The 27,178-nt window shown below is 41.4% G+C and overlaps 1 protein-coding gene across 2 annotated transcripts in view; it reads left to right on the top strand.

The window, feature by feature from the left end:
* The window catches only part of LOC126251334 (transcriptional regulator ATRX homolog), a 500,398-nt gene that overhangs the window by 469,534 nt on the left and 3,686 nt on the right, over window positions 1-27,178 (top strand). For both annotated transcript variants that reach the window (XM_049951680.1, XM_049951678.1), the window contains one exon: window positions 9,919-9,991. In XM_049951680.1, coding sequence (XP_049807637.1) covers window positions 9,919-9,991 — 73 coding nt within the window. The remainder of the gene's footprint in view (window positions 1-9,918; window positions 9,992-27,178) is intronic.

Below are 27,178 nucleotides of genomic sequence, written 5' to 3'. Positions count from 1 at the left end.
CAGAGGGCTTTAGATAACCGAATAGTGACTCCATATGATTTATTCAAATTCTGTGATGATAATATTCCAGGCATAAAGCTTTTTTATGTACCAAAAGAGGAAATTGAAAAAATCCACCCAGATCAGGAAACAAGGTTGACCAAAGGACATACAATATCTGGAACAAGAGAAAATCAATTAATTGTAATCAGCTCAGAGTAAGCAGAGTTTCCAATGATGCTACAGCATTCACAGTTAATGCCTTCATAGCAGATACAGAAATTCCAGCAGTTTCCATTCAAAGTTTACAACCAGGACAGTATGTCACTTGTATGGATGGCAATTTTTGGTGGGTTGGTAACGTGAAGTTTCACATGAACATCAAGACGTACTCATCAGCTTTACCCACACGGTCATGCTTGTTCCTTCCACTGGCCAACTGCTAAAGATACCTGCTGCATTCCTGAGCAACATATCTTCATGACTTTAGAAACCCCATCAACATAATCACCAGGAAGACAACACAGTTATCCACAATCTGTAATTGACAAAATTGTAGAAGTGCTTAACGAAAAATGGAACTGACTCTTAATTATTGTTGTTCTGCAAATTTGCTGTGTTTTGTACTACACTTGCTTTTATGTAGTGTTAAAGTAATGTTTGAAACTGACTTATACACTCAAATAAAAATAATTAATTATGGGACTTAATGAGCAAAATATTTGACTTTTCAATCTTCTCGAAGTGGTAAAATAATAACTTTTGAAACGTATTCTTACTTGTCAAACTGAAAGATCCAGAAATTAAACAAGCTTTCTTTGAAAGCTTAAAGCGTGCTTTTTCCAGCTGTGGCAAGAAAAAGAAGATTGAAGAAGACACAGTTGAGATATTGGCCCCCAAAAATATCCTAAAATTTGCAAGTAGAAAATTTTGGCCAACTTTGCAGACACATATCTTTTTATGTGGGCATCCAGTGCTAATTAAATTTGATTGATATATAGACATCATAGGTAGGAATAGCCATCCGAAGTTTTGGCATGATTGACTCACACAAAAAGTAGCAGTGGTTGGTCAAACCATGGCTCTCAGAACAGCACAATGAATTTTTTAGCCACTTTAGGTATGGCTAAATCCCTAATTTTTGCCATGGTGTGATACAGCATAAAAAGTTGTCTATGTATATTAGAGCAAATGACCAAATGTTTTCTAGAACTTTTAAAACATCATAGCAAAGTTGGCACATTTGTGCCTTCATACATGATGAGGAGGTGAGTAGCCTCTCTTTAAAATCCCCTAAGAATTCAACCACTGAAGATACCGAACTGAAATTTGGTATATAACCGTCAAAGACCATGTAAACCCTTCACACCAAATTTCATTAGATTTGGAGATGGTTGAGTGGGGACCCCTGATCCTCTTGATGTGGAATGACCCATGTACAAAAACAGTGTAGCCAATTATGGAACCCACGGAACAATTAGAGTATCAGAGGTCACCAACAATTTGGTGGAAATGTCAGTAGAGGTGGTTTTTGTCAACGGTAAGGTAATAGGGATAATGGTATAGGTAGTCCAGGGAATGGGAATGGTCTGTTAAACGTAGAAAGAAGCCGCAGGGCAACTGACAATAGTTCCCAGTAGTAATATGTTCAGTCAGAACGAATGTAGAGACTGAATGTGCCACACTGGGTGTTGTGGATGGAAGAGAGTATAAAGTATTGTTGGACACAGGAGCATATGTGTCAGTAGCCTCGAGAAAATTAGTGGGTAGGAGGCAGTGGAATCCACCACCGTGTGATGTATGTGGGGTAGGGGATAAAGATGTATGACCATTGGGGTCAGGAGTGGTGAGATTTTCAGTTGGGACACCCAATTTTAGGCAGTGTGTGGAAGTCTCTCATGTAAGCAAGGGGTACAGTTCAAGCCTAGGGTTAGATTTTCTGCGTCAATCTCATGCCATAATTGATCTTCAATGACGTGTAATGGAACTGAGAGGGAAGACCTTCCAGCTAGGAGAAACTGTTGTCGGTGTTAACCTGCCATGAGGAGTGTTGAGTATACAAGACAGTCCAGTTAAACTGCAAACAATAGCCTTAAGGCTTGATTCGCGTGATTGTATGTAGAAAGGCACTGGAAAATAGCTATGGGTGAATGTGGAACTGAACTTAGCAGTAGGTGTGATATGTGTAATAGAACTGTTGCAGGGTAGTGAAGTTTTAGACACAGCAAGTTGTTTTGTTGTATTGTACACATTCAGGAAAGGGATGGAGGGAAAGTGGTATTTGTCAGTGTGGATAATTTTGGTGCTGAAGATGTAATGTTGTTGAAGAGAACGTTATTAGCTGCGCTAGAGATTCCAGATAAGGGAGATTGCCATACAGGAGGTGTGACCTATAAGGGGGCACAGGATGTTGCTACGACTGCATTTCATGAGAAGTTGAAGCATTTGGAAGGAACAGAAAGAGCACAGTTGGAGGACCTGTTACTGGACTCCAGGATCTTTTTTTTCCGAGAGGCCCATTGCCTGCCATGCCAGTAACACAACACAGGATTCTAACAGGAAATGAAGCCCCGGTATACCAAAGACCATATAGAACACCATAGTCATTGCAAGCAGTTGTAGAAGAGTTCTTAGTTGAACAGTTAGCTGATGATAGAATAATAGAAGAAAATAATAGTGTCTGAGGGGGAGGATTGTAATTGTACCTACCCAATTATCGCTATTTGAATAGCAAGACTGCAAAATATGCTTTCCCTATTCAAAACTTCATGGCGATCATATATAACTTCGGCAAAAGCAAATTCCCCGTGCGGATCCAGGAGTTAGAATAGGCTTGAGGTATCCCCGCCTGTTGTAAGAGGCGACTAAAAGGAGTCTCACACTTTTTGGCCCTATAAGTTCAGGTCCCATTTTATGGTTTGACCTGCCACTTTCCTAATTCTACAGAAGTGTGGGCCATATGGGGAAGGACGCCTTAACGTTGTGCATGAGTTATCCATAGTGCACTTAGATTCGATCTCTTGAACCTCTTGTCATGGCTTTGTATCTCCACCTGCAATTCAACTATTTGGGCGAGGACACTTTCCAGGGTATGTCACCTTCTTCCATTGTCTCCTGTCCTCTTTCACCCCCATGACAATATTGGATTTCTCTGCACCCAATATCCAGCATGGTAGTCAGTCCGTTGTGGTGGTGCCATCATGTACCCATTTGGTGGTAGCCCCCTGACAACACAGGGATCGCACTGCTGATACCTGAACTGTAAACTCCCCACATATACCAAGGAGTAGATGCCTGTCTTCCTGGGGCATCAGGACTCCTGGCAATGGCAATCATGCCAGGTGGCCTTGGCTGTGACTGGGTGGCACACATGGGGAGAGCCTCTGATCAGAGTGGGTGGCATCAGGGTGGATGACCCACAATGAAGCAGACTAAGTCAACTCTTGCTGGTGACCATACTGCACCAGCAGTCTCTAAGAAGGGAGGGATCAAGTACAGTGCTGACAGATATGACTCTAAATCGTTTCCCTCCCTTGCTACACCATGAGAGGAATGTAGGGCTACGGAAAGAAGAGAGCCATATTCGCCTCAGTATTTAGTCTGTAGCAGAATGGACGGGGACTCCTTTCTACCTACGAAGCCTCAGTTTTTTGTTGAACATCTTGAGGATAAGTTTGGGAAAGTGACAGCGCTGTCCAAGATGAGAAGCGGTGCAGTCTTCATTCAGACAGAATCCTCAGCCCAATCCCGGGCATTACTCGCTTGTGACCGGCTGGATGGCACCCTTCCCTAGAGCACCTAATAGCTTTTAAACAGCTCTGTGCCCGTGTTCACTAGCTTATAAAAAGATGGAAACAGGAATGTTGGGAGAGGTACATCTCGACCATTGGGTGTCATACGTCACCTTCCCAAGTCTGGACGAAGGTCAGACGTGTTTTTGGGTACCAGACCCTGACAGGCGTCACTGGCATTAACATCAATGGTGTTTTGTCTACCAATGCAAACACAGTTGCCAAGCACTTTGATGAGCACTGTGCTTGAGCCTCCACATCAGAGAATTATCCCCCAGCATTTTGCACCCTCAAATGGCGGATGGAGAGGAAAGCCATCTCATTCACTGAACGTCACAGTGAACCCTTTAATGTTCCTTTTACAGAGTGGGAGCTCCTCAGCATCCTTGCACATTGCCCTGACACAGCTTCTGGGCCAGATCAGATCCACAGTCAGATGATTAAACATCTCTCGTCCAACTACAAGCAACGTCTCCTCGTCATCTTCAACCAGATCTGGTGCGATTGCATCTTTCCATCGCAATGGCGAGAGAGCACCATCATGCCAGTGCTCAAACCCGGAGAATACCCACTTGATGCACATTTTTTGTAACCTGTTAGAATGTATGGTAAGTCGGCGGTTGTGTTGCGTCCTGGAGTCATGTGGCCTACTGGCTCCAGGCCAGGACGGTTTCCGCCAGGGTCGCTCTACCACTGATAATCTAGTTTCCTACGAGTTTGCCATCAGAACAGCCTTTTCCAGATGCCAGCACCTGCTTGTCATCTTTTTTGATTTGCAAAAAGCTTGTGACACGACCTGGCGACATCATACCCTTGCCACATTTTATGGGTGGGGTCTTCAGGTCCCGTTCCCAATTTTTATCCATAATTTCCTATCGCTTCTTACTTTCTGTGTCCAAATTGATGCCTCCCATAGTTCCCCCCATATCCAGAAGAATGGGTCCCGCAGGGCTCTGTACTGAGTGTATCTCTATTTTTAGTGGCCATTAATGGTGTAAGAGCAGCTGTCGGGCCGTACGTCTCACCTTCTCTGTATGCAGACGACTTCTGCATTTCGTACTGCTCCTCCAGTACTGGTGTTGCTGAGCGGCGCCTACAGGGAGCCATCCACAAGGTGCAGTCATGAGCTCTAGCCCACGGCTTCCATTTTTCAGCCGCAAAATCGTGTGTTGTGCACTTCTGTCAGCATCATACTGTTTATCCAGATACAGAACTTTACCTTAATGACTATCCACTCACTGTAGTGAAGACATAACAATTCTTAGGACTGGTTTTCGATCCTCAGTGTTGTGTTTACTTGAGCCAGTGCACCAGTGTGGTGTTCGGCTGTCAGCGAGAGCTTTTAGGATGAGTCCGGTGACCAGCATCCTGGTGGATGCTGGAGTCCCACCATTGAAGGTTAGGTGTGCATAACTGCTCGCCAGTTACATTGCACACATTCATAGTTCTCCTGAGCATCCAAATTACTGTTTCCTTTTCCCACCCACGGCGGTTCATCTCCCCCATCGGAGGCCCAGGTCAGAGCTTATGATTGCAGTTCGCATCTGATCTCTTCTGTCTGAAGTGGAGTCCTTGCCTTTACTAACTATACTTGAGGTCCATTCACATGCACCTCCATGGTGTACACCTAGGCCGAAGCATCTCCTCGACCTTTCACATGGTCCTAAAGACTCATTTAACCCCACGGCTCTCTGCTGTCACTGCCTCTCGATTCTTGACATTTACTAAGACCATGAAGTGGTTTACACCTGCAGTTTGATGGCTGATGGTCATTTGGCTTCGCATTTGTTCATGGAGAACATATTGAACAACACTCCTAGCCAAATGGCTGCAGTGTTTTCACTGCAGAGCTGGCAGCCATTTCTCATGCTCTTGAGCGAATCCACTCATGCCCTGGCGAGTCGTTTCTTCTCTGTACTAACTCCTTGAGCAACCTACAAGCTATCAACCAGTGCTGCCCTTCCCATCCTTTGGTAGCGACCTTCCAGGAGTCCATCTATTCCCTGGAATGGTCTAATCATTCTGTGGTGTTTGTGTGGACCCCAGGCCATGTCGGAATCCCAGGAAATGAACTTGCTGGCAGGCTGGCCAAACAGGCTACACAGAAACCGCTTGTGGAGATTGGAATCCCTGTAACTGACATGTGATCATTATTATGCTGCAAGGTTTTTCAGCTTTGGGAGACGGAATGGCATACTCTCAGTACACACAGCAAACTGCGTGCCATTAAGGAGACTACGAATGTGTGGAAGTCCTCCATGCAGGCCTCTCGCAGGGACTCTATGGTTCTCTGCCGGCTCTGCATTGGCCATTCGTGGCTAACACATGGCCACCTCCTCTGTCGTGAGAACCCACTCGGTGTCACTGTGGCTCTCATATGACTGTCGTCCACATCTTGCTGGACTGGCCACTTTTAGCCCCCCTGCGGCAGACTTTTAACCTTCCCAGCACCCTACCTTCGGTGTTGGGCAACAATGCCTCAACAGCAGATTTAGTTTTATGTTGTATTCGTGAGGTGGGTTTTTATCATACCATCTAAGGGTGGGCATTTTGCCTTCTCTCCGACGTTGCCACCCTCCCTCCATTTTAACTCTGTCGCACTTCCTTTGAATTATTTGTCTTGGTGGTTGTCTTTTCCCTACATGTGTTCATCTCACCTTGTCTTTTTGGGGTGGACATTTTAATGTGTTGCAGAGTGGCTGGCACATCCTTTTTTATTATTATGATCAGCCAACCCAGGCCATCTTCTCTATGGTTTTAATACCCTCTTTTACTTTTCCTTGTGGTGTATGTTTTCCCCGTTTCTTGTTCATTCCATTCCGAGACTCGAACTCGGGACCTTTGCCTTTCGCGGGCAAGTGCTCTACCATCTGAGCTACCCAAGCATGACTCACGCCCCGTCCTCACAGCTTTGCTTCTGCCAGTACCTCGTCTCCTACCTTCCAAACTTTACAGAAGCTTTCCTGCAAACCTTGCAGAACTAGCACTCCTGAAAGAAAGGATATTGTGGAGACATGGCTTAGCCACAGCCTGGAGGATGTTTCCAGAATGAGATTTTCACTCTGAAGCGGAGTGTGCACTGATGTGAAACTTCCTGGCAGATTAAAACTGTGTGCCGGACCGAGACTCGAAATCGGGGCCTTTGCCTTTCGAGGGCAAGTGCTCTACCGTCTGAGCTGCCCAAGCACGACTCACACCCCGTCCTCACAGCCATATCCTTTATTTCAGGAGTGCTAGTTCTGCAAGGTTCGCAGGAGAGCTTCTGTAAAGTTTGGAAGGTAGGACGAGGTACTGACAGAAGTAAAGCTGTGAGGATGTGGCGTGAGTCGTGCTTGGGTAGCTCAAACGGTAGAGCACTTTCCCGCGAAAGGCAATGGTCCCGAGTTCAAGTCTCGGTCTGGCACACAGTTTTAATCTGCCAGGAAGTTTCAATTGAAACTGTCACCAGCAAATGTGGAGCTGCAGTTGCCAAGAAGGACAACGACTGTGTGTGTGGGACATCTGCAACCTTTCAGGGATGTGCCAGAGGCAGTTCCATGAGAAGTGCTATTAAAGGCAAGATAGGATATTAAGAGGAAAAAGTGAAATGATGAGCAACGTTAGAGGGAAGTCAGGATACCTCATACTCATTATAAGAACAAGAAAGTAGTTATGTGTATCAATATTCTGCAATTTATTTGTGTGAGTAGTGTAGGACATAATGTTGACAGTCGTAGGGGTAGACATATATATATGTATTTGTGCTAGTAAAACAAAAAGATGATTTAATATTCAGAGACAGAAGGCTTCTTGGGGGAGGGGAGATGATATCGATCACTGTCCTAAGGTTGCCAGGTGAAAGAGAAGAAGAATATTAGTTTTGGCAGTACTCTTTGCCAGAGCAGAGTAATTGGACTGCAAGTGCCCCATCCGGATGGTGGAGTGTTGTTTTCCAGACAGCCAGATGTGGTATTTGCTAGCCATAAATGGTCTTTAAGTTTAGTATTTAATGTGTGGGAGATTCAAAATGAAACAGGAGGCTGGAAGGAGTATTTTCATGGGTGCAAGAATTGCCAATTAGTAGCGAGAAACAGATAGAGATCTCAAAGGAATACAGGAACTTTCTCGAGACATCTGCATGATTAAAGGAACAGATGCAAGAGGTGATTGGAGTAGTTATGTGTGAGCTTAGTAAAGTAAAAAGGGCATGTGTAGATGCTGTCAATAGTATATTGAAGACAATCTTTGAGACAGTGGACACAAGCGACTTTAGCAAGTTGAATGAAACAGCAAAAGCCACAAGAGGGTTAGCAGAAGTGAATGAGGTGACTGTAGACCCACAGTCTATGTGAATTATGAACTTTGAGAGTGACGTGCTGAACAACACATGCATGCTCTGCTAGCTGACTAAAGAAGTTGTGGATCATGCCAGGACCTATGCTGGTACCCTGAACCTGGATTTGGAGGCAGTGCAAGCATTTATGCAGGTCTTAGATGCAAGGTTAACCTCAACAAGGTTATTGCAGTCGCTAGGTGATAGCATCTGGGACATAAGGCTTGAGCTAACAAATTTGAAGGAGGCAATCCATCAGGCACTACATGATTAGTTAAGTTCTGTCTGGCTCTCGCCTAAGCAATTTCTGAAGGGATTGAGGACTCAAAGTGCAAGGAGAGTTGCCATTGGAATTACAATTACTAGTGGAACTGAGTAGTCAGGACTTAACCATTTTACTACCACAGTGCAACAGAGGGAGTAGTAACATTTTACTACTTTAGTGCTGTGAGGCTGTAGTAACAGGTAGTGTGCAATTATACATATCGGTAAAAATAACAGTAGCTGTGAAACACAATGTATTTTGGTGTTACACAGTGCTCACTTACCTGGTGAAGCTAGCAGCAGTTTGGAATTTTATGCAAGTGAGAGAAAAAAGTAGTTTTCCTTCTAGCAGAACACAGGGATCAGAGCGTGGAAATGAGTGCGGGTGAGCTCCATAAATGTCAGAATGGGGTGGTCACCATACGCTGAACTCACGAGGTTATAATGAGTAAGGACACATGCATCCTGCAATTATTTAAGGGAAAAATGGGAGAACATCATTGCCCAAAGGAGGTGATTGAACCAAAACCTTACTTTTGGGGAGGAGGTCCCCACTGGGTCTATTCAGTGTACATGACACTATGGTGGTAGCTGGTTGTCATGAACAAGGGAAACTCACCAGGATAAAATATTTAGTTTTGAGACAGTGTACTGCTAACTAACGGGACTAGGTGTGATGTAGTAGCATTTCATTTACAAGTGACCATCACTGGAGTTACTCTATTTAGTGTGACACAGCCAGAGCTGTACTGGCCAGATGAACAACTGCAGATCTTATTCAAACAGAATCTTACCTTTCTTAACGATACTTGGGAGCCAGGTGTGGACCACTCCTTAAACCAAATGATAGCAGCCGAAGAAGGGCAGATAATTGTGGAATAAATGCTACAGCATGTAGAGCAGTATCAGAATAGGAGAAGTCAAGTAACAATGACTTAAAGTGTCACAATTACTAGCACATGGTGATTCTTCAAATAGTGACTTATTTGATGTAGTACTAATGTATTAGTTTGGAATAGATAAGTTGTGGTAACTATACAGATAAAAAGTATAGTTGTAATCAAAGCAGAGTATTTGGGTGGAGTAAGACTCGTGGGACCAGATCTTCTCCGAGTAGGAAGGCAGTGTAATGGCAGTTCCCAGTATTTTTAGGCAAAAGAATTCAATCGTAAGTGACTGAAAGTAGCATGGAGGCCAGTGCAGAGTATTGCAGTAATAGCGCTGGGTGTTAGTCATGCTACGTCGACATGTTGGGCACAATAACAGATTGGAATTTTTCTTGAACTGTTCCGATTGTAATAATATCTCATCCAACCTCAGTCTTTTATGCTGTTTTAAACTAATGAATATCATGAAGAAAATTTCCTCAGAAAAGCCACATCTATCTGTGCAGTTTGGCAAAGAAAAAAGTAGCAATGCACATCTATGATTAGAAATAAAATATTTAAAAAAATAGTTTCAGGATATTAGCTTCTCCTGTTACGCGTAACTGTAACACTGTGCCATTTACTTTAGCACATACATAATGTAAAGTATTGTTTTTCATGTTTGACTCATTCTTTCTCTGTCTAGGTTAAAGATTTTGGGCAGATGCGTGCCATCAGTCCAACCATAATGCAAGTTGCACAACCAAAAACATATGGAGGTAAGATTATACTTGTTCCAAACCATATTAATATTTGAATAATGAAGTACAACTGTAAATAATGGTAGACAATTTATATTACTTTCATCCCTTGACCATTGTCTTATAGCAATACTGAAAACAAAACAAAAAAAAAGTCACAAATAGACTGTGATTACGACACTTATGAGACAAGCCAATCACAATTTACCTACTTACAGAAATTTAGAGGGATAAATAGTATTCACTACACATTGTTTTACAATCACTTATATGATGATTTAGTCGCAAATTTTTGTGCTGTTTTAGAAGGGAGTGCCATGAACAACATACTAAAGATCCCAACTGGTGGGATGTGAGTGTGTAGGGTGGGAATTAAAGATCATATTTCTATATTTTTTTTCGAATGACATGAAAAATGTGGCTTCTAGCAAAAATGATTCCCAGTACAAAATTAAGCTACAATAAATTCCTATAAAAAAGGCCCTATTCATTTTTTCTATGGGACTAATAGTTTGTGCATTGCAGGGGATGGAAAATCAGATTATTAAAATGAAATCAAACAACCAAAACTCCAGTATTTAATGGAACAATATTAGAGAAGGAAAGTTGCTACTCGCCATATAGTGGAGATGCTGAGTCATGATAGGCACAACAAAAAGATTCACACAGTTATATCTTTCAACCATTAAGGCCTTTGTCAGCAAATCACACACACACACACACACAAATGCAACTTGCACACACGTCTGCAGTCTCAGATAACTGAAACCACACTGTGAGCAGCAGCACCAGTGCATGACGGGAGTGGTGACTGGGTGGGGATAAGGAGGAGGCTGGGGCGGGGAGGAGGAGGAATAGTATGGTGTGGGTGGTGGACAGAGAAAGTGCTGCAGTTTAGACAAACATTGAGGATGGAGGGATGGCCAAGTAGCGGAAAGGAGAGGAATAAAAACAAAGTAAAAGACTGTGTGTGGTTGTGAAATGATGGTTGCTGGAATGGGAACAGGGAGAGGGTTAGATGGGTGAGGACAGTGACTAACGCCAGTTGAGGGCAGGAGGGTTATGGGAACATAGGATTATTGTACGGAAAGTTCCCACCTGCGCAATTCAGAAAATCTGGTGTTGGTGAGAAGGATCCATATGGCACAGGCTGTGAAGCAGTCATTGAGATGAGGGCCATCATGTTTGGCAGCTTGTTCACTAACAGGGTGGCCCACTTGTTTTTTGGCCACTGTTTGTCGGTAGCCATTCATGCTGACAGACAGCTTGTTGATAGTCATGCCTACATAGAATGCAGCACAGTGGTTGCAGCTTAGCTTGTAAATCATATGACTGGTTTCACAGGTAGCCCTGCCTTTGATGGTATAGGTGATGTAAGTGACCGGACTGGGGTAGGTGGTGATAGGGGGATGTGTATGGGACAGGTGTTGCATCTAGATGGGCCATGAATAGGTTGGCATAGGATGGTGCCATGCAGACCAACACATTCAATCTATTACCCGGAACCTATACTCATATGTAAAAGATACCAACCAATTCCTCCACCGACTCTCCACAGTTCCTGTCCCTTTACCACACGGTGCCCTGCTCGTCACTATTGATGCCACCTCCCTGTACACTAACATTCCTAATGCCCATGGGCTTACTGCTATTGAACACTACCTTTCCAGACGCCCTATGGATTCCAAACCAACAACCTCCTTCCTACTCACCAGGACCAACTATACCCTCACCCACAATTACTTCTCCTTTGAAGGCATTACCTACAAACAAATCTGGGGTACAGCTATGGACGCCCACATGGCACCATCCTATGCCAACCTATTCATGGGCTGTCTAGAGGAGTCCTTCCTAAAAACCCAGAATCCTAAATCCCTCACCTGGTTCAGATTCATTGATGACATCTTTGCTATGTGGATTCCTCCAGAATCTCAACAACTTCTCCCCCATTTGCTTCACCTGGTCCTACTCAACCCAACAAGCCATCTTCCTAGATGTTGACCTCCACCTCAGAGATGGCTACATCAGTACTTCCATCCATATCAAACCTACTATCCACCAGCAATACCTCCACTTCGACAGCTGCCGCTACATCAGTACTTCCATGCATATCAAACCTACTATCCACCAGCAATACCTCCACTTCGACAGCTGCCACCCATTCGATACCAAGAAGTCTCTTCCATACAGCCTAGCCACCTGTGGTCGTTGCATCTGCAGTGACGAGCAGTCCCTCTCAAAATATACTGACGGTCTCACTGAAGCCTTCACTAACTGTAGTTATCCTCTCAACCTTGAACAAATTTCCCATGCCATATCTTTCCATTCTCATGCCACCTCCCAAAGTCCCAGAGTGCGGCCACAGAGGAACATTCTCCTCTTAACTCAGTACCATCCAGGACTGGAGCACCTGAATTAGATTCTCCGCCAGGGTGTTGATTACCTCTCATTGTGCCCTGAAATGAGAAATGTCCTGCCCACTATCCTTCCCACCCCTCCTACAATGGTTTTCCGCCGTCCACCAAACCTACACAATATACTCGTCCATCCTTACACAACCCCTGCTCCCAATCCCTTACCTCATGGCTCATACCCCTGTAATATATCTAGATGCAAGACCTGTCCCATACATCCTCCTACCACCACCTACTCCAGTCTGGTCCCTAACGTCACCTATCCCATCAAAGGCAGGGCTACCTGTGACACCAGTCATGTGGTTTACAAGCTAAGCTGCAACCATTGTGCTGCATTCTATGTAGGCATGACGACCATCAAGCTGTCTGTCAGCATGAATGGCCACCGACAAACTGTGGCCAGAAAACAAGTGGGCCACCCTGTTGCTGAACACGCTGCCAAACATGATATCCCTCATCTCAATGACTGCTTCACAGCCTGTTCCATATGGATCCTTCCCACCAACACCAGCTTTTCTGAATTGCGTAGGTGGGAACTTACCCTGCAATACATGCTATGTTCCCGTAACCCTCCTGGCCTCAACCTTTGTTAATCACTGTCTTCACCCATCCAGCCCTCTCCCTGTTCCCATAACAGCACTACACAACCATCATTTCACCGCCACACCCAGTCTTTTACTTTGTTTTTATTTCTCTCCTTTCCACTACTTAGGCCCCCACCCCCCCCACCTTCTCTCCTGCCCTCTGTCTAAACTCCAGCGCTTTCTCTGTCCACCACCCCCACCATACTATCCCTCCTCCTCCCTGTCCCAGCCTCCACCTTATCCCCACCTAGTCGCCACTTCCATCATGCACTGGTGCTGCTGCTCGCAGTGGGGTTTCAGTTATCTGAGACTGCAGACGTGTGTGCAACTTGTGTGTGTGTGTGTGTGTGTGTGTGTGTGTGTGTGTGTGTGTGTTGCTGACAAAGGCCTCAATGGCCGAAAGCTCTAATTGTGTGAATCTTTTCGTTGTGCTTATCATGACTCGGCATCTCTGCTAGATGGTGAGTAGTGACTTTCCTTCTCTAATATTATTAAAATGGTGTTTTAATGGTATTAATTATTGTTTATTGTCAAATGAAGTGGGTTAAGAACAAATACTAAATGTGTGCCACGTCTAAGTGCAGTAGAATCATGTTAAGGAATAAATTTTGTTATGGGGATGTGACAGGCGGGAAAGAGAGAGGATGGAGGAGGCCAGATGTGTGATTAAAGACATGGTGAATGGTGCCAGATTGTGGTCATACATTTCCCTCCTTCGTAGGTCTGTAAGCTGAAGAGTGAGCAGACAATTTCCTGCTCACTCCCTCCACTACCTCTCAAGTAGTAACTGTGGGATGTTTCACAAAGTTATATTTGACCATTCCACAGTTCACCATATGAGTCACTGCCTACACAGTTCGCAGATATGCTGAGGGGTCTTCATTTTATACTGTGTTAATACTACATAGAATACAAATATTATTTACTAATAATAGTAAGGCAAGAACACATTTGGCTATATTCTACAAAAATCTCTGCACACCGTTCTACACTGCTGGAAGGAAAACTAAATCTTAAGTCTTCATGTATGGCAGTTGTAGCATTCTTCTGGGAAATGATATTAGGAAGAACTCTGCACTAACACCTGGGAAAAACGACTTCACTCAACACATGTGGTGCTCGCTTTTCAGTTTATGGACAGACTTCACCTTCCCATATCTTGTATAGTTGTCTTATGTGAGTAGAGAAAGTAACTTCACTGAGCTTATGATTATATAGTTATTTACAGTTTATTAAGAGAATATGTATTTGTAGTTGTTAAGTGAACCATGTAAACCATCTAAAAATGTTCAACAGCTCGAGGTGTCAGCTCTCTACCACACTGAAGTGCCTGGCTGAAGTGTAATGTGCTGTCAGTATGTATTGGACAACATTGATTTCATTGTCTCCAGTACCAAAGGCTCGACTACGTTTCGCAGCTTGAGGGTTATCAAATGCTTCATCCCAGCCTCAGCTCTCCCAACTTCTTAACTAAGAGGCTCAGCAGCTCAAATTATCAACTGCAGCAGAGGTACTTCACCTAGGTGTTATGGAACTTCAGATATTTGAACATAAGTCAAGCAAAGCACATAGCAGATTATTATTCTAGACCTGAATATGATCATTCCCATTCCATCAAACATATTCACACCCAGTGTGGATGTGTGGTAAGTAGCTCTACCCAGTACAGCCCACTGTACAAGTGCCAGCAATTCCTTAATGGCTGAGATTTATGCATCCTACCAGTAACACAATTAATGGTAAGAGAAGTGCAGTAACTTTCTGGTCATTATTATTTCACCACTAAGTGACTTCAACAGTTACATGGCTTTGCATTATGCTGTCAACAATAGACAGCAACAAGGTGCCGCATTTACCAATCCAGTCCCTTGCTCACCAACAGTACGTTAGGTCATTGACACATCATACTTACAAATTAAATACTTCTCAATCATTTTTATAAGAACATATTTTACATAAAGGCTCGCTTATCAACTGCGAATAAATACTCGCTTAATAAACTCAAAATAACTCCACACTTCAAACAAAAACTCAGTGCAGTTATTTTGTTTACTCACATAAGAGACCTATGCATGAAATGATGGGGAGTTGTAGTCTGTAAACTGAAAAGTGAGCAGCACTCATAGTGGGTGTGGTTGCCTCTTCCAGAGGAATGCTTCAACTGATGTTCAGGATGACTTAGAATCAGTTTCCCCTCTAGCAGTATAGAACATTGTGCAGAGATTTATGTGGAATCTGTCCATATGCATTTCTTGCATTAGTAATATTAGTACCTCATATCTTGATTTCATGTAGTACTGACACACTTTGTGGAGAACAAACAAATCCCAGTAAATAATTTATCCTTTATCATAGTTACTGCACTTAAGTGTGATACACACATTTAATGTTTATTGTTAACCTACTTCCCTGCAAAGCAGAAGCTATTAGTCCTAGAGAGAAAATGAATGGGACATTTTTTGTAGGAAATTTAATGTAGTTTAATTCTGTACAAGGAAACATTTCTGATAGAACCCATGATTTTTAAGTTATTCAACAAAAGCTTAAAAAAGGGGCCCTTAACAGCCCTCTCACCCCATGGTCACATCCCACCAGTTGAGAATTTTAGTATGTTGTTTGTGGCCCACTCCTACCACTGCACAAAAATATTTTTCCCCTATTCAACCATTTTTGATCATTGTTGACCAGGCTAATGTATATTTTTTCAAGGATAACAGTATTTTGAAAAAGATAGTTGCTCCTCACCATACAGCAGAGATAGTGAGTCGCAGGTAGGCACAACAAAAAGACAAGGAAACTGAGCTTTCGGCCTTCAAGGCTTTTGTCAAACACACACACACACACACACACACACACACACACACACACACACACACGCACGATCACAGTGTGTGGCAGCTGAAGCCAGACTGGATAGGTGAAACAAAGGTATGGTCAATGTAGATAAACAAAAGTTCAACTGGTATTTTTTGAAATTATATTCTTTATTTTCATGTACACTTACATTTAATTTTATTCATACACATGTCAAATGACATAAATACTTAATAAGTAGTGATAATAAATACATAGAGTTATTTTAGGAAAAGGAAAAATATTTCTTAAACTGTACTCTTTTTGTTCAAGATCCGTAATATTTTTTAATATTTTTGTACTTTCTTTGCTCGGAGGTTCATGGCCTGGTGTAAGCATGCAACATAATTGCTTTGTGTACATGCAATGACAGACACCATCAATGGTTGTAATTCGTCAAATTTATTCCCACAAGTCTGTTTTGTTGGCGAATATCTAAGAGACCTTATTGTTTCATAATTTTAACAATATGTATGTGGTTTGGAACTTAAATAGTAACAACAACCAATACAAAAGAGTTACATGTTTGCACCTGTTACAGAGCAGTTTAAAGTTATGGTGATTCTCGTGTACGACTGTGATGATGTTATCCTAACGCATTACATTCCTTCACGGCAGACTGTCAGTGCACAGTATTACTGTTCATTTTTGAAGCATCACCTGCGACCAACTTTGTGAAAGAAGCGGTGACACTTTCTGCGCAACCCATCCATCATTTTGCACAACAATGTGCATGCGCATACAGCGCAAGCTGTGGCTGCTCTGTTCAGTCGATGGGACTGGGAAGTACTGTACCATCTACAATACTCCTTGGACTTAAGTCCTTGTGACTTTGATTTGATTTTGAAGATGAACGAACCACTTCGTAACATTCACTTCAGAACTGTTACAGAGATTCAACAGGCAGTAGACTGCTCCATTCGCAGCATCAACAGAACAGGCTCTGCTAACAGTATACTACGCCTTCCACATCGCTGGCAACGTGTTCTACACAATGCTGGTGACTACTTTGAAGGACAGTAACAAGCACAAACATGTAACTCTGTTGTCTCGGTCATGAATAAATAGTTGACAGTATTTAAGTTCCAACCCTTGTATATCTGTTGCGCATGTATGCAATACCAACAAAGTTTTATGTAAAATTTATGATTAATGTTAACCTCATAACCTTCTACTTTGTCATTGTCATCGTCTTTAGGAGTATGTCCATATTTGGCATGAATGTTTCATCCACACTTTTGACATGTATGAGCACTGCTGGCTTCTTTCAAGCAGGTGCAACAGGTATCAGGAAAAGAAAGATTTTCGGTAACCAAAGAAATGGAGACTCTTCGATAGCCGTGGCTTCATCACTGTTCTAGTTTCCTCCATCATGGATTGCATTCTCATATATGTCTTCTGCTCAGAGCTGTGCCTCATGCATTGGCTCATCTCATCTTTCTTTCTGCTATTGTGTTGTTTTTTCAAGACCTTTCTCAGTCTCTACATGGTGTAAAACATTAGCAGGCAGGGATGACGCCGAGCGACCTACTCTACCTTTGTAGCCAAACAGAGCTTTGTATGGTGACCTGGTAATCCCAGAATAAAAAGCTTTGTTTTTCATAATCTGGATGAACTGCAAACCGTTACTCCTACAGGTAGTTGTTTCCTTCTTGTATCCAAGCACACAGCATATTCTCAATGCCCTGATTTGCTCTGTCAATGCCATCCTGACTTTGTAAGTGGCACAACTTACCATGACAGATATTCAAGGAGGGCCAATAATCCTTTAAGCCTAGTTTATACGACGACACTAGGTTGCAGGCAACTATGCTACCAGCCACTGCGCATGCTTTTGCCCAACTCGGTGAAACTAAACACTTTCGGGGTTTTCCGAATTTGGCAACTCTAGTTGCATGAGTTTTGAGGTTATGGGTGTTCATAGAGTGTAGACAAACTGAAATATGAAATGGGGAATGGAGAATAATGTTCGCTTTTTGGATATCTATGCTTTGCATAGGTGTTTGTGCGATTTCAGTGATGCTGATTTCAAAAATAGGAAACATATTTCTGCTCCTGAGATCTTCATGTGCGATCAGAACATAGATGGTTTGACAGTATGTGAGCTGCAGGGCAAAATTTATTGGGTTAGGAGTACATAAACAACTGAAATAAGAAAAATACAAGTGAGTAATTCTACATGTGGCAATGCTCTCGTCTACAAGACTAAAATTCCATTGTTTGAGTTGGTCAACTCTTCTGCATTCTTTATTCAATATTCATCTATTTAAAATGTCACAACAGTGATCCTCATTCACACATGTTAGAATTTTGAAATAATGTCACTGTACAGATCTATTTTTGAGAGAGTAGTTTGCAAACCTTTCTCTTCTTAATGTGGCCTGCTTGGAATAATTATTGCTGTTAATGTTAATAATTATTACTGTTAATATTAATAATTATTGGTGTTAGTGAAAAAGCATCACCACCAACTAAAATCACATCTTATACCATGCTGAGTGTTCTCGATTGTAATGCACCCAATATGGTATGTAATTTCAGTTCTGGCAACAGTGCTTCGTGCATTACAGTATCTTTACTCCCTATCTCATAATTAACTCTACTTAGAAGAAATGTGAACACTTCTGGTGACATTCTAAGATAACTGAAAGATTCTTGAGTCTTCCATTATAAATTATTTCCGCAAAGATGCTGAGCAACTCCAGTTACGAATCGAAACATGTTTCTTATTTTTTCCCTTGTGTAGCGATTCCACGCAACTGGATTTAACTCCACCACAACTCGTGCGACTTGCAGCTGCCAAAACTTTCATTTCAGACACGACAGAGAGACCTTCAAGACGACGAAACTGAAGTGTATACTGGTGGTGTCGTGTCTACAGTCAAACATGGAACCGTTTGCTTGCAACTCATTCCTCCCAATGAGTGGCACAACCCTCTGTCATCGTGTAAATTAGGCTTTAGGCTCCTTACCACATTTTATGCAAATTCTCTGCATTTATTCTACTGTAGAGTCTTTGGAGCAGCAAGCAACATAAATATGTTGACGAGGTTGCAGGCTACTTCTTCCACGCTCTTTGATTTCAGAGCCCCGAGAACTACAAACCTAGCGAGATGAGATGATCTTGGTAGACCATTATAAACGTGTACTTTCTATCAGGATGGGACTGAAAATCAGCGAGCTTGATCTTACAGTGGGAGCTGAATTCTGAAAAAAACATTGGCTTGACCACAACACCTCTTTCAAAACAACTTTTTTCTTCTACTGGCTAGGCTCACGGAGGAGAATGCACAGCTCAGTATCATGAAGGGTAGTGTTCTTACAGGTGGGTGAACGTTCTTTCATCATCCTGTTCTACCCACAGTGACCAATAGCCAGATGGGCTTTATGTGACATAAAATTGAATAGTACTCATAGCTTCTGTAACAGGATAGACCAACATAGTATAATTCGCAATCGTCACTATGTCACAGTGTTCTTTAGCAGCCAGTAGTCCTGTGGCTCCTTCTTCATGGTTGTCTTAGCCTTTTTCACATCATAGACTAACTTTTGGTAACTGGTTTTGGTCCAGAAAACACCATTTTTAGCAGCATTGGCTCTTACTTGGGATATTTCTTTATAAAACTATTGTTGTGTGTTCAGAACGGTGTGATTCCTGTCTAGGCACTACACTCCCTTGTGACATGACAATACAAGAACAGGGGGAAAAGATGACAGGAGAGCATCTGTGGAACTTCAGCCGAATGCTATACACTGGAGACCTATTATGGTGATATCCGCAGCATGATAATTGAATGTCGTACTACAAAACAGTGTTTTCACAGACATTAAAACAAAGACCCAAATGCCACTGCAAACAGTGGTGGCGGGAAAAAATGTCAGGATTAGACATATTATATACTTTCCCAGCTGAATTTCCAGTAAAGTATCCAATGCCAAGGCAATGTATAAAATATCTATTTTTCATCCTTTAATGTTCAATTTTAGACATTCTATGGAATACTGTTGACAGGAATGGAGGAAAGAAATACAGTAGAAGAAGAATGGGTAGCTTTGAGGGATGAAGTAGTGAAGGCAGCAGAGGATCAAGTAGGTAAAAAGACTAGGGCTAGTAGGAATCCTTGGGTAACAGAAGAAATATTGAATGTAATTGATGAAAGGAGAAAATATAAAAATGCAGTAAATGAAGCAGGCTAAAAGGAATACAAACGTCTCAAAAATGAGATCGACAGGAAGTGCAAAATGGCTAAGCAGGGATGGCTAGAGGACAAATGTAAGGATGTAGAGGCTTGTCTCACTAGGGGTAAGATAGATACTGCCTACAGGAAAATTAGACACCCTTGGAGAGAAGAGAACCACTTGTATGAATATCAAGAGCTCAGATGGCAACCCAGTTCTAAGCAAAGAAGGGAAGGCAGAAAGGTGGAAGGAGTATATAGAGGGTTTATACAAGGGCGATGTACTTGAGGACAATATTATGGAAATGGAAGAGGATGTAGATGAAGATGAAATGGGAGATATGATACTGCGTGAAGAGTTTGACAGAGCACTGAAAGACCTGAGTCGAAACAAGGCCCCGGGAGTAGACAACATTCCATTGGAACTACTAACGGCCTTGGGAGAGCCACTCCTGACAAAACTCTACCATCTACTGAGCAAGACGTATGAAACAGGCGAAATACCCTCAGACTTCAAGAAGAATATAATAATTCCAATCCCAAAGAAAGCAGGTGTTGACAGACGTGAAAATTACCGAACAATCAGTTTAATAAGCCACAGTTACAAAATACTAACACGAATTCTTTACAGACAAATGGAAAAACTAGTAGAAGCCGACCCCGGGGAAGATCAGTTTGGATTCCGTAGAAATGTTGGAACACGTGAGGCAATACTGACCTTACAACTTATCTTAGAAGAAAGATTAAGGAAAGGCAAACCTACGTTTCTAGCATTTGTAGACTTAGAGAAAGCTTTTGACAATGTTGACTGGAATACTCTCTTTCAAATTCTAAAGGTGGCAGGGGTAAAATACATGGAGCAAAAGGCTATTAACAATTTGTACAGAAACCAGATGGCAGTTATGAGTGTCGAGGGACAGGAAAGGGAAGCAGTGGTTGGGAATGGAGTAAGACAGGGTTGTAGCCTCTCCCCGATGTTATTCAATCTGTATATTGAGCAAGCAGTAAAGGAAACAAAAGAAAAATTCGGAGTAGGTATTAAAATTCATGGAGAAGAAATAAAAACTTTGAGGTTTGCCGATGACATTGTAATTCTGTCAGAGACAGCAAAGGACTTGGAAGAGCAGTTGAACGGAATGGACAGTGTCTTGATAGCAGGATATAAGATAAACATCAACAAAAGCAAAACGAGGATAATGGAATGTAGTCGAATTAAGTCGGGTGATGCTGAGGGAATTAGATTAGGAAATGAGACACTTAAAGTAGTAAAGGAGTTTTGCTATTTGGGGAGCAAAGTAACTGATGATGGTTGAAGTAGAGAGGATATAAAATGTAGACTGGCAATGGCAAGGAAAGTGTTTCTGAAGAAGAGAAATTTGTTAACATCGAGTATAGATTTAAGTGTCAGGAAGTCATTTCTGAAAGTATTTGTATGGAGTGTAGCCATGTATGGAAGTGAAACATGGACGATAAATAGTTTGGACAAGAAGAGAATAGAAGCTTTCAAAATGTGGTGCTACAGAAGAATGCTGAAGATTAGATGGGTAGCTCACATAACTAATGAGGATGTCAACAAATTTCTCTTCTTCAGAAACACTTTCCTTGCCATTGCCAGTCTACATTTTATATCCTCTCTACTTTGCTCCCCAAATAGCAAAACTCCTTTACTACTTTAAGTGTCTCATTTCCTAATCTAATTCCCTCAGCATCACCCGACTTAATTCGACTACATTCCATTATCCTCGTTTTGCTTTTGTTGATGTTTATCTTATATCCTCCTTTCAAGACACTGTCCATTCCATTCAACTGCTCTTCCAAGTCCTTCGCTGTCTCTGACAGAATTACAATCCTATTGGATTGGGGAGAAGAGAAGTTTGTGGCACAACTTGACCAGAAGAAGGGATCGGTTGGTAGGACATGTTCTGAGGCATCAAGGGATCACCAATTTAGTACTAGAGGGCAGCGTGGAGGGTAAAAATCGTAGAGGGAGACCAAGAGATGAATACACTAAGCAGATTCAGAAGGATGTAGGTTGCAGTAGGTACTGGGAGGTGAAGCAGCTTGCACAGGCTAGAGTAGCATGGAGAGCTGCATCAAACCAGTTTCAGGACTGAAGACCACAACAACAACAACAACATGGAATACTGGCTTTCACATAATGCTGGTTTATATCAATGACCTGTAATCTCAAAATTACCAGATTCCAAGTTTGTTTTGTTTGTTTATGACACAAACATTGCAATAAATGGCAAAGCAAGTGTAATCTAACAGAGCTCAGTTAGTAAAATTTTCATGGATATTAATAAATGATTCCTAGCCAGTTTGTGTTACTAAACTTTGAAAAAATGCATGGTATGCAGTATAGAAGTTGTAAGAAATTTGACCTTCATGTACATCTAAAAAATGATGACAGCCACATATCCCTAAAATATGACAGCCATATAGAAGAAGTTGAGAGTGTTCAGTTCTTGGGATTACAATATGAGAATAAATTCAACTATGATGATCATAGCACAGAACTTTGAAGCTCTTAATCAAATCTGTATTTGCAGTATGGATGTTGTCAGAGATAGGTGATGTAAAATAAATAATAAAAAAAGGCCACCATACTTTGCTTACTTTGATTCCATAATGTCAAATGGGATCATTTCTGGGGTAACTCATCAAGCCAGGCCAAAGTTTTCCAAGTCAAAAATATGTAATAGAAGTTACTTGTGGTGTGAACTCAAGAACATCCAGCAGGGACCTGCTTAAGGAAGTAGGGTTACTAACTACTGCTTCCCAGTATGTAAGAGGTGTTCAAAAAATTTCTGTTTGAAAGCTGTACAGTCCACAATTGGTCTGCCAATGAGGCAAAATCCCCATGAGCATTTAGGTAATAATCTTACCTATGCACCAAGTTGAAGATACCCATTTGGTAAAACATTGTGTCCTTCTGTATGGTAAAGCCCTTAACCACCTGCTACAAAATTTTCGTCCAACAGGAACCGTTGACTTTTCAAGGCTTTGTTTAAGGGACCAAAAGTGTGGTAATCGACTTGGAAAGGGATCAGGACTGTAGGGCGGGTGCTCAAGTGTGTCCCTCTTGAGTTGGTGTAACTTTGCGTTGTGACCTTTGCGATATGGTGAGTGCTTTGTTATAAACAGCATGGAACTTATGGAATGGTGCACTAACTATGGTTTTCAGCAGACGTGCTGCCCATACACATTCTACATTCTCTGATGGATGTCTACTGGTGTTTGCCATTTGGCAGCCAAGGAAAGAATAACAGCATGTTGGTCCTGTTTGGACGTATTCGGTAATAATACGCCACAGTTCACCTTCCGCATTTACCGTGTGCACATCAGAGGGATACAAATGCCCCACTAACCCTTGCCTACATTTCGGTGCTTGCATACCTGCATCGGAATCAGGCTACATTGCATATACTCTGTAACAACACCCTGAAATGGGAACTTTTTTTTATCACCCCTTACATTTATTCCTTAATTTAATTTGTCATTAAAAATTTGTCTCTTCTTCAAACCTACATCACAGTACATGGAATCAATACTGTAAATAAGACTAATCTTCTCAAAGATTTAAAGTTGTTTATTATGATCCAGAAAAGTGTCCATTATGCTGGATCACACACTTTCAATAACTTTCCAGCAGCCATAAAAAATTTAACTAGTAATAAAGTTCAGTTTAAGAGCAGCCTGAAGGCTTAGCTGGTGCCGAACCCTTACTCCATTGATGAATTTCTTGGCAGAACTGATTGATGTTTCTGTGTTATCAACAATATCTAATAATGTGAGTATTACATAAATCTGACCGTTGTAAAAATTCAGTGTGGTAATGTGATCAGTGTATATAAATGTTGTAAAATAAGTTTTCTATGTGATGATGCATGGCTATAATAGCCTTAGAATTATTATAAGCACTCAGTGTATTGAAGATTTACATGTTTTCTGACATCCATGAGCAACATTTCACTGGAGACCTGTGGAAGGTAAACATTTCTTGCATATTGTTTTCTGAATGTTCTACCTCCTGAGGGATTTTCTCACTACAGATATATTGGAGCAAAAAGTACATTTAATATAATATAATCATCTAACAGAGCTACAAGTAACTCCTGAGTAAAGCCTGTCTTTTGAATTAGGTACAGTTCTTTCTTTCTACAGATCTTTCAAATTCTGTACAGTTCTTTCTTCCTAGCAAAAGTTACTATAATTTATCCGTACCCTGTACTTGCTTTTGATTAATTCTACCTTTGTTAGTTTTAGGGTAAATAAGACTCGGAGTAATACAGAAATGTGTTTAAAAAGGAGCTAAATTTTGTGTCTGCACTATCTGCTTTTAAAATCTCCTCCCAACATTCTTTCCATAATTTCTTTCTAAACATTGTGATTAAGCCATTTTTTATGATTCTGTGATATAAAACTTTACTCCTATGTTCTAAACCCAGCTAGCCAACATATTTTACTGTCAATATTTGACCACCATTGCCAGATAAACCATTGTCTACTGCTTTTACATCTAAATTATTGAAGGTAGTAGGATGTGAGTTTAATTTAATTCATCAGGCTCTTTGGACTTTGATAGCCTAAGCTACGTGGTCACAGAATGAATAACTACCTACTTCATTGAAAACTGATAAAAAAATAATAAAAATTTAAAAAGAATAAATGTTCGCCGGCCGCAGTGGCCGAGCGGTGTTAGGCGCTTCAGTCCAGAACCGCATGATTGCTACGGTCGCAGATTCGAATCCTGCCTCAGACATGGATGTGTGTGAGATGTCCTTAGGTTAGTTAGGTTTAAATAGTTCTAAGTTCTAGGGGACTGATGACCTCCAATGTTAAGTCCCATAGTGCTCAGAGCCATTTGAACCTATAAATGTTCGTTTGTCCTGTATGCATTTGTACACCATTCAAGCAACTCTAATGAAACTGTGATGAGCTTCTGTCCCTTCACTCACAAAGATCCCTGAATTATATTTACAAGCAGACCTACATGGGATGAATGAAAGAATTTTTGTTATCTGGACAATCATCTTTGGAGCATCATGTCCTTTTAAAGACATGCTGCTGGATGTAATCCTTTGAATGACAAAAGAGAGAATTACCATGTACAGACACTTTAATTTGGTTGGTTCAAGTAACACCACATCAGATTGCTCAAGAAATCTCAGCAGACATACCAGATGCCTACACTGTTCCAGACTTACTTTAATTTATCACTAAAAACATGATTCATGGCTCAGGTGGCTTATTTAACAACAGTTCACCATGCTGATGGGAGATGCAAAAGACAATTTCCAAGATACTTGCCAAGACTTACCACTGAAATGATAGACATTCACTGTATTGTTAACATTCAACTGAAGATGGCAGCGAATCTATCACTTTAAAAGTACAAAACAATGACATTGGAGTGAATAATCATTGGACTATTCTGTATTCACCATTACTCTTGAAAACATACAAAGCACATATTAGTATTGAGAATCACAGTTCGGTGAAATTGATTGAGTAGATTTGAAAATATGTGAGTGAAGGAAGCTATCTGGCAGTTTTGAAGTAGGAATTGCAACAGCATCAGTCAGTAAGATCAACCAATAACAACTGGGATGCTACATTATTAGCATCAGTGGAGCGGTATAACATAGTTTATCATTTCCAATCCATGAAGAACTACCAACAGTTGTTCTGTTGGCAGTGGACCTTGAAAATGGACAGCACATGTACTCCTCAACAGAAAATGCTAATGCAAGAGCATTGACGTCACTGCCAACAATGTTAACTGCATTTTTCTCATCATGCAGGAATTATATGTTTGCTAATATGCTACATAACTCTGAAGTGAAGTGTCAATGTACTATGAATGGACTGCATCATTGAACAACTTTCAAAGTCACAAACAAGGTAAATGATTTGTGGGATGTCCCAATTTATATTTGACTAACACATTAGGCCATTTGCACAGTATTCACCTGAAATGGTACAGAATTCTTGCACATTTACTTGCAATTACTGTTAATCAGTGTATGTTAGCCAACGTCCTTCTAAGAATTGAGAGCAGTAAATTATTAGATATGTGCCACTTATTGTGAAGCTTTCCAAGAGTTAAATCTTCTTGAAAATGTGCACATTGGGAGACTTCACTTGCTGATACATTGAATACTGCTCAATCAGAGCAATTACAAACATAATTTGCAGTTGCATTGACAGTGTGCTTCCCATCCAATCCAAAAGATATTTGGGAAAAATACAAAGACTACATGGGTGAAAATATCCTACATGGTTTGTGTGCTACAAATCAGAATCTGAACTTATGAACACACACAGATCATGTATAATGATATAATGAGGCTTTGTTTGTGATTGAGGACATGTGCATGGAATATCTAACAAAACACTGGTACACTTGTGAATGACTGTGCTGAATAACTCTCCAAATGACCTTTTTGATTGTGATTTACAATGAGAAACACACTTTGATGTCAATGAATTGGGTACACTTGTTCAAACATATCTTCCAAAGAATGCATATCATATGGTAGAATTATGCATGCAATTACAGGCCAAAGTGGCCGACTGTTTTTTCTAAATATGCCCAGAGGCACACTCCAAACTTTTATCTTTTCATTTACTTTTTTAACCATATGATCACAAAAAAATATTGCACTGACACCCACATCATCTGGAATTGCGGCATCTCTTTTGAATGGTGGCCAAATAGAGGATGTAGCACTGAAATTACTGTTGAAGATGCAAATCATTGAGAAACCAACATGTAATAGGTTGCAGTATTCCTAATCATGTCAACTCATTGATGGGTGATATACTATGTTGCACAAAAATACATTGGAAGAGCATTGTCATACATTCAAAGATTTAAGAGTAAATGAACAACTCTTTGGTGTTGAGGGAACTCTGATGGCACAACAGTATGTCATGGACATCCCATGTCTTCAGGTGCTCTGTCTCATGGACATTATCAGGGTGCCAATTTTCATCAGGATGGTGCTCTTCCACATACGGCATGTGTGTCTATGAATTGTGTGAATAATGCTGAGTTATTCACATGGGGCCAGCAAGATCCTCATATCTGTCCCAGATAAAATGTTTAGGACCAACTCTGTCCCAGTGCTAGTATCCAGGATATCAAGGACTACCTACAACATTTGTGGA

Source organism: Schistocerca nitens, chromosome 4, assembly GCF_023898315.1.
Source record: "Schistocerca nitens isolate TAMUIC-IGC-003100 chromosome 4, iqSchNite1.1, whole genome shotgun sequence".
In the NCBI taxonomy this organism is placed as follows: domain Eukaryota; kingdom Metazoa; phylum Arthropoda; class Insecta; order Orthoptera; family Acrididae; genus Schistocerca; species Schistocerca nitens.
Note: the sequence above shows the minus strand (reverse complement) of the source record. Positions and strands in the feature narration are given on the sequence as shown.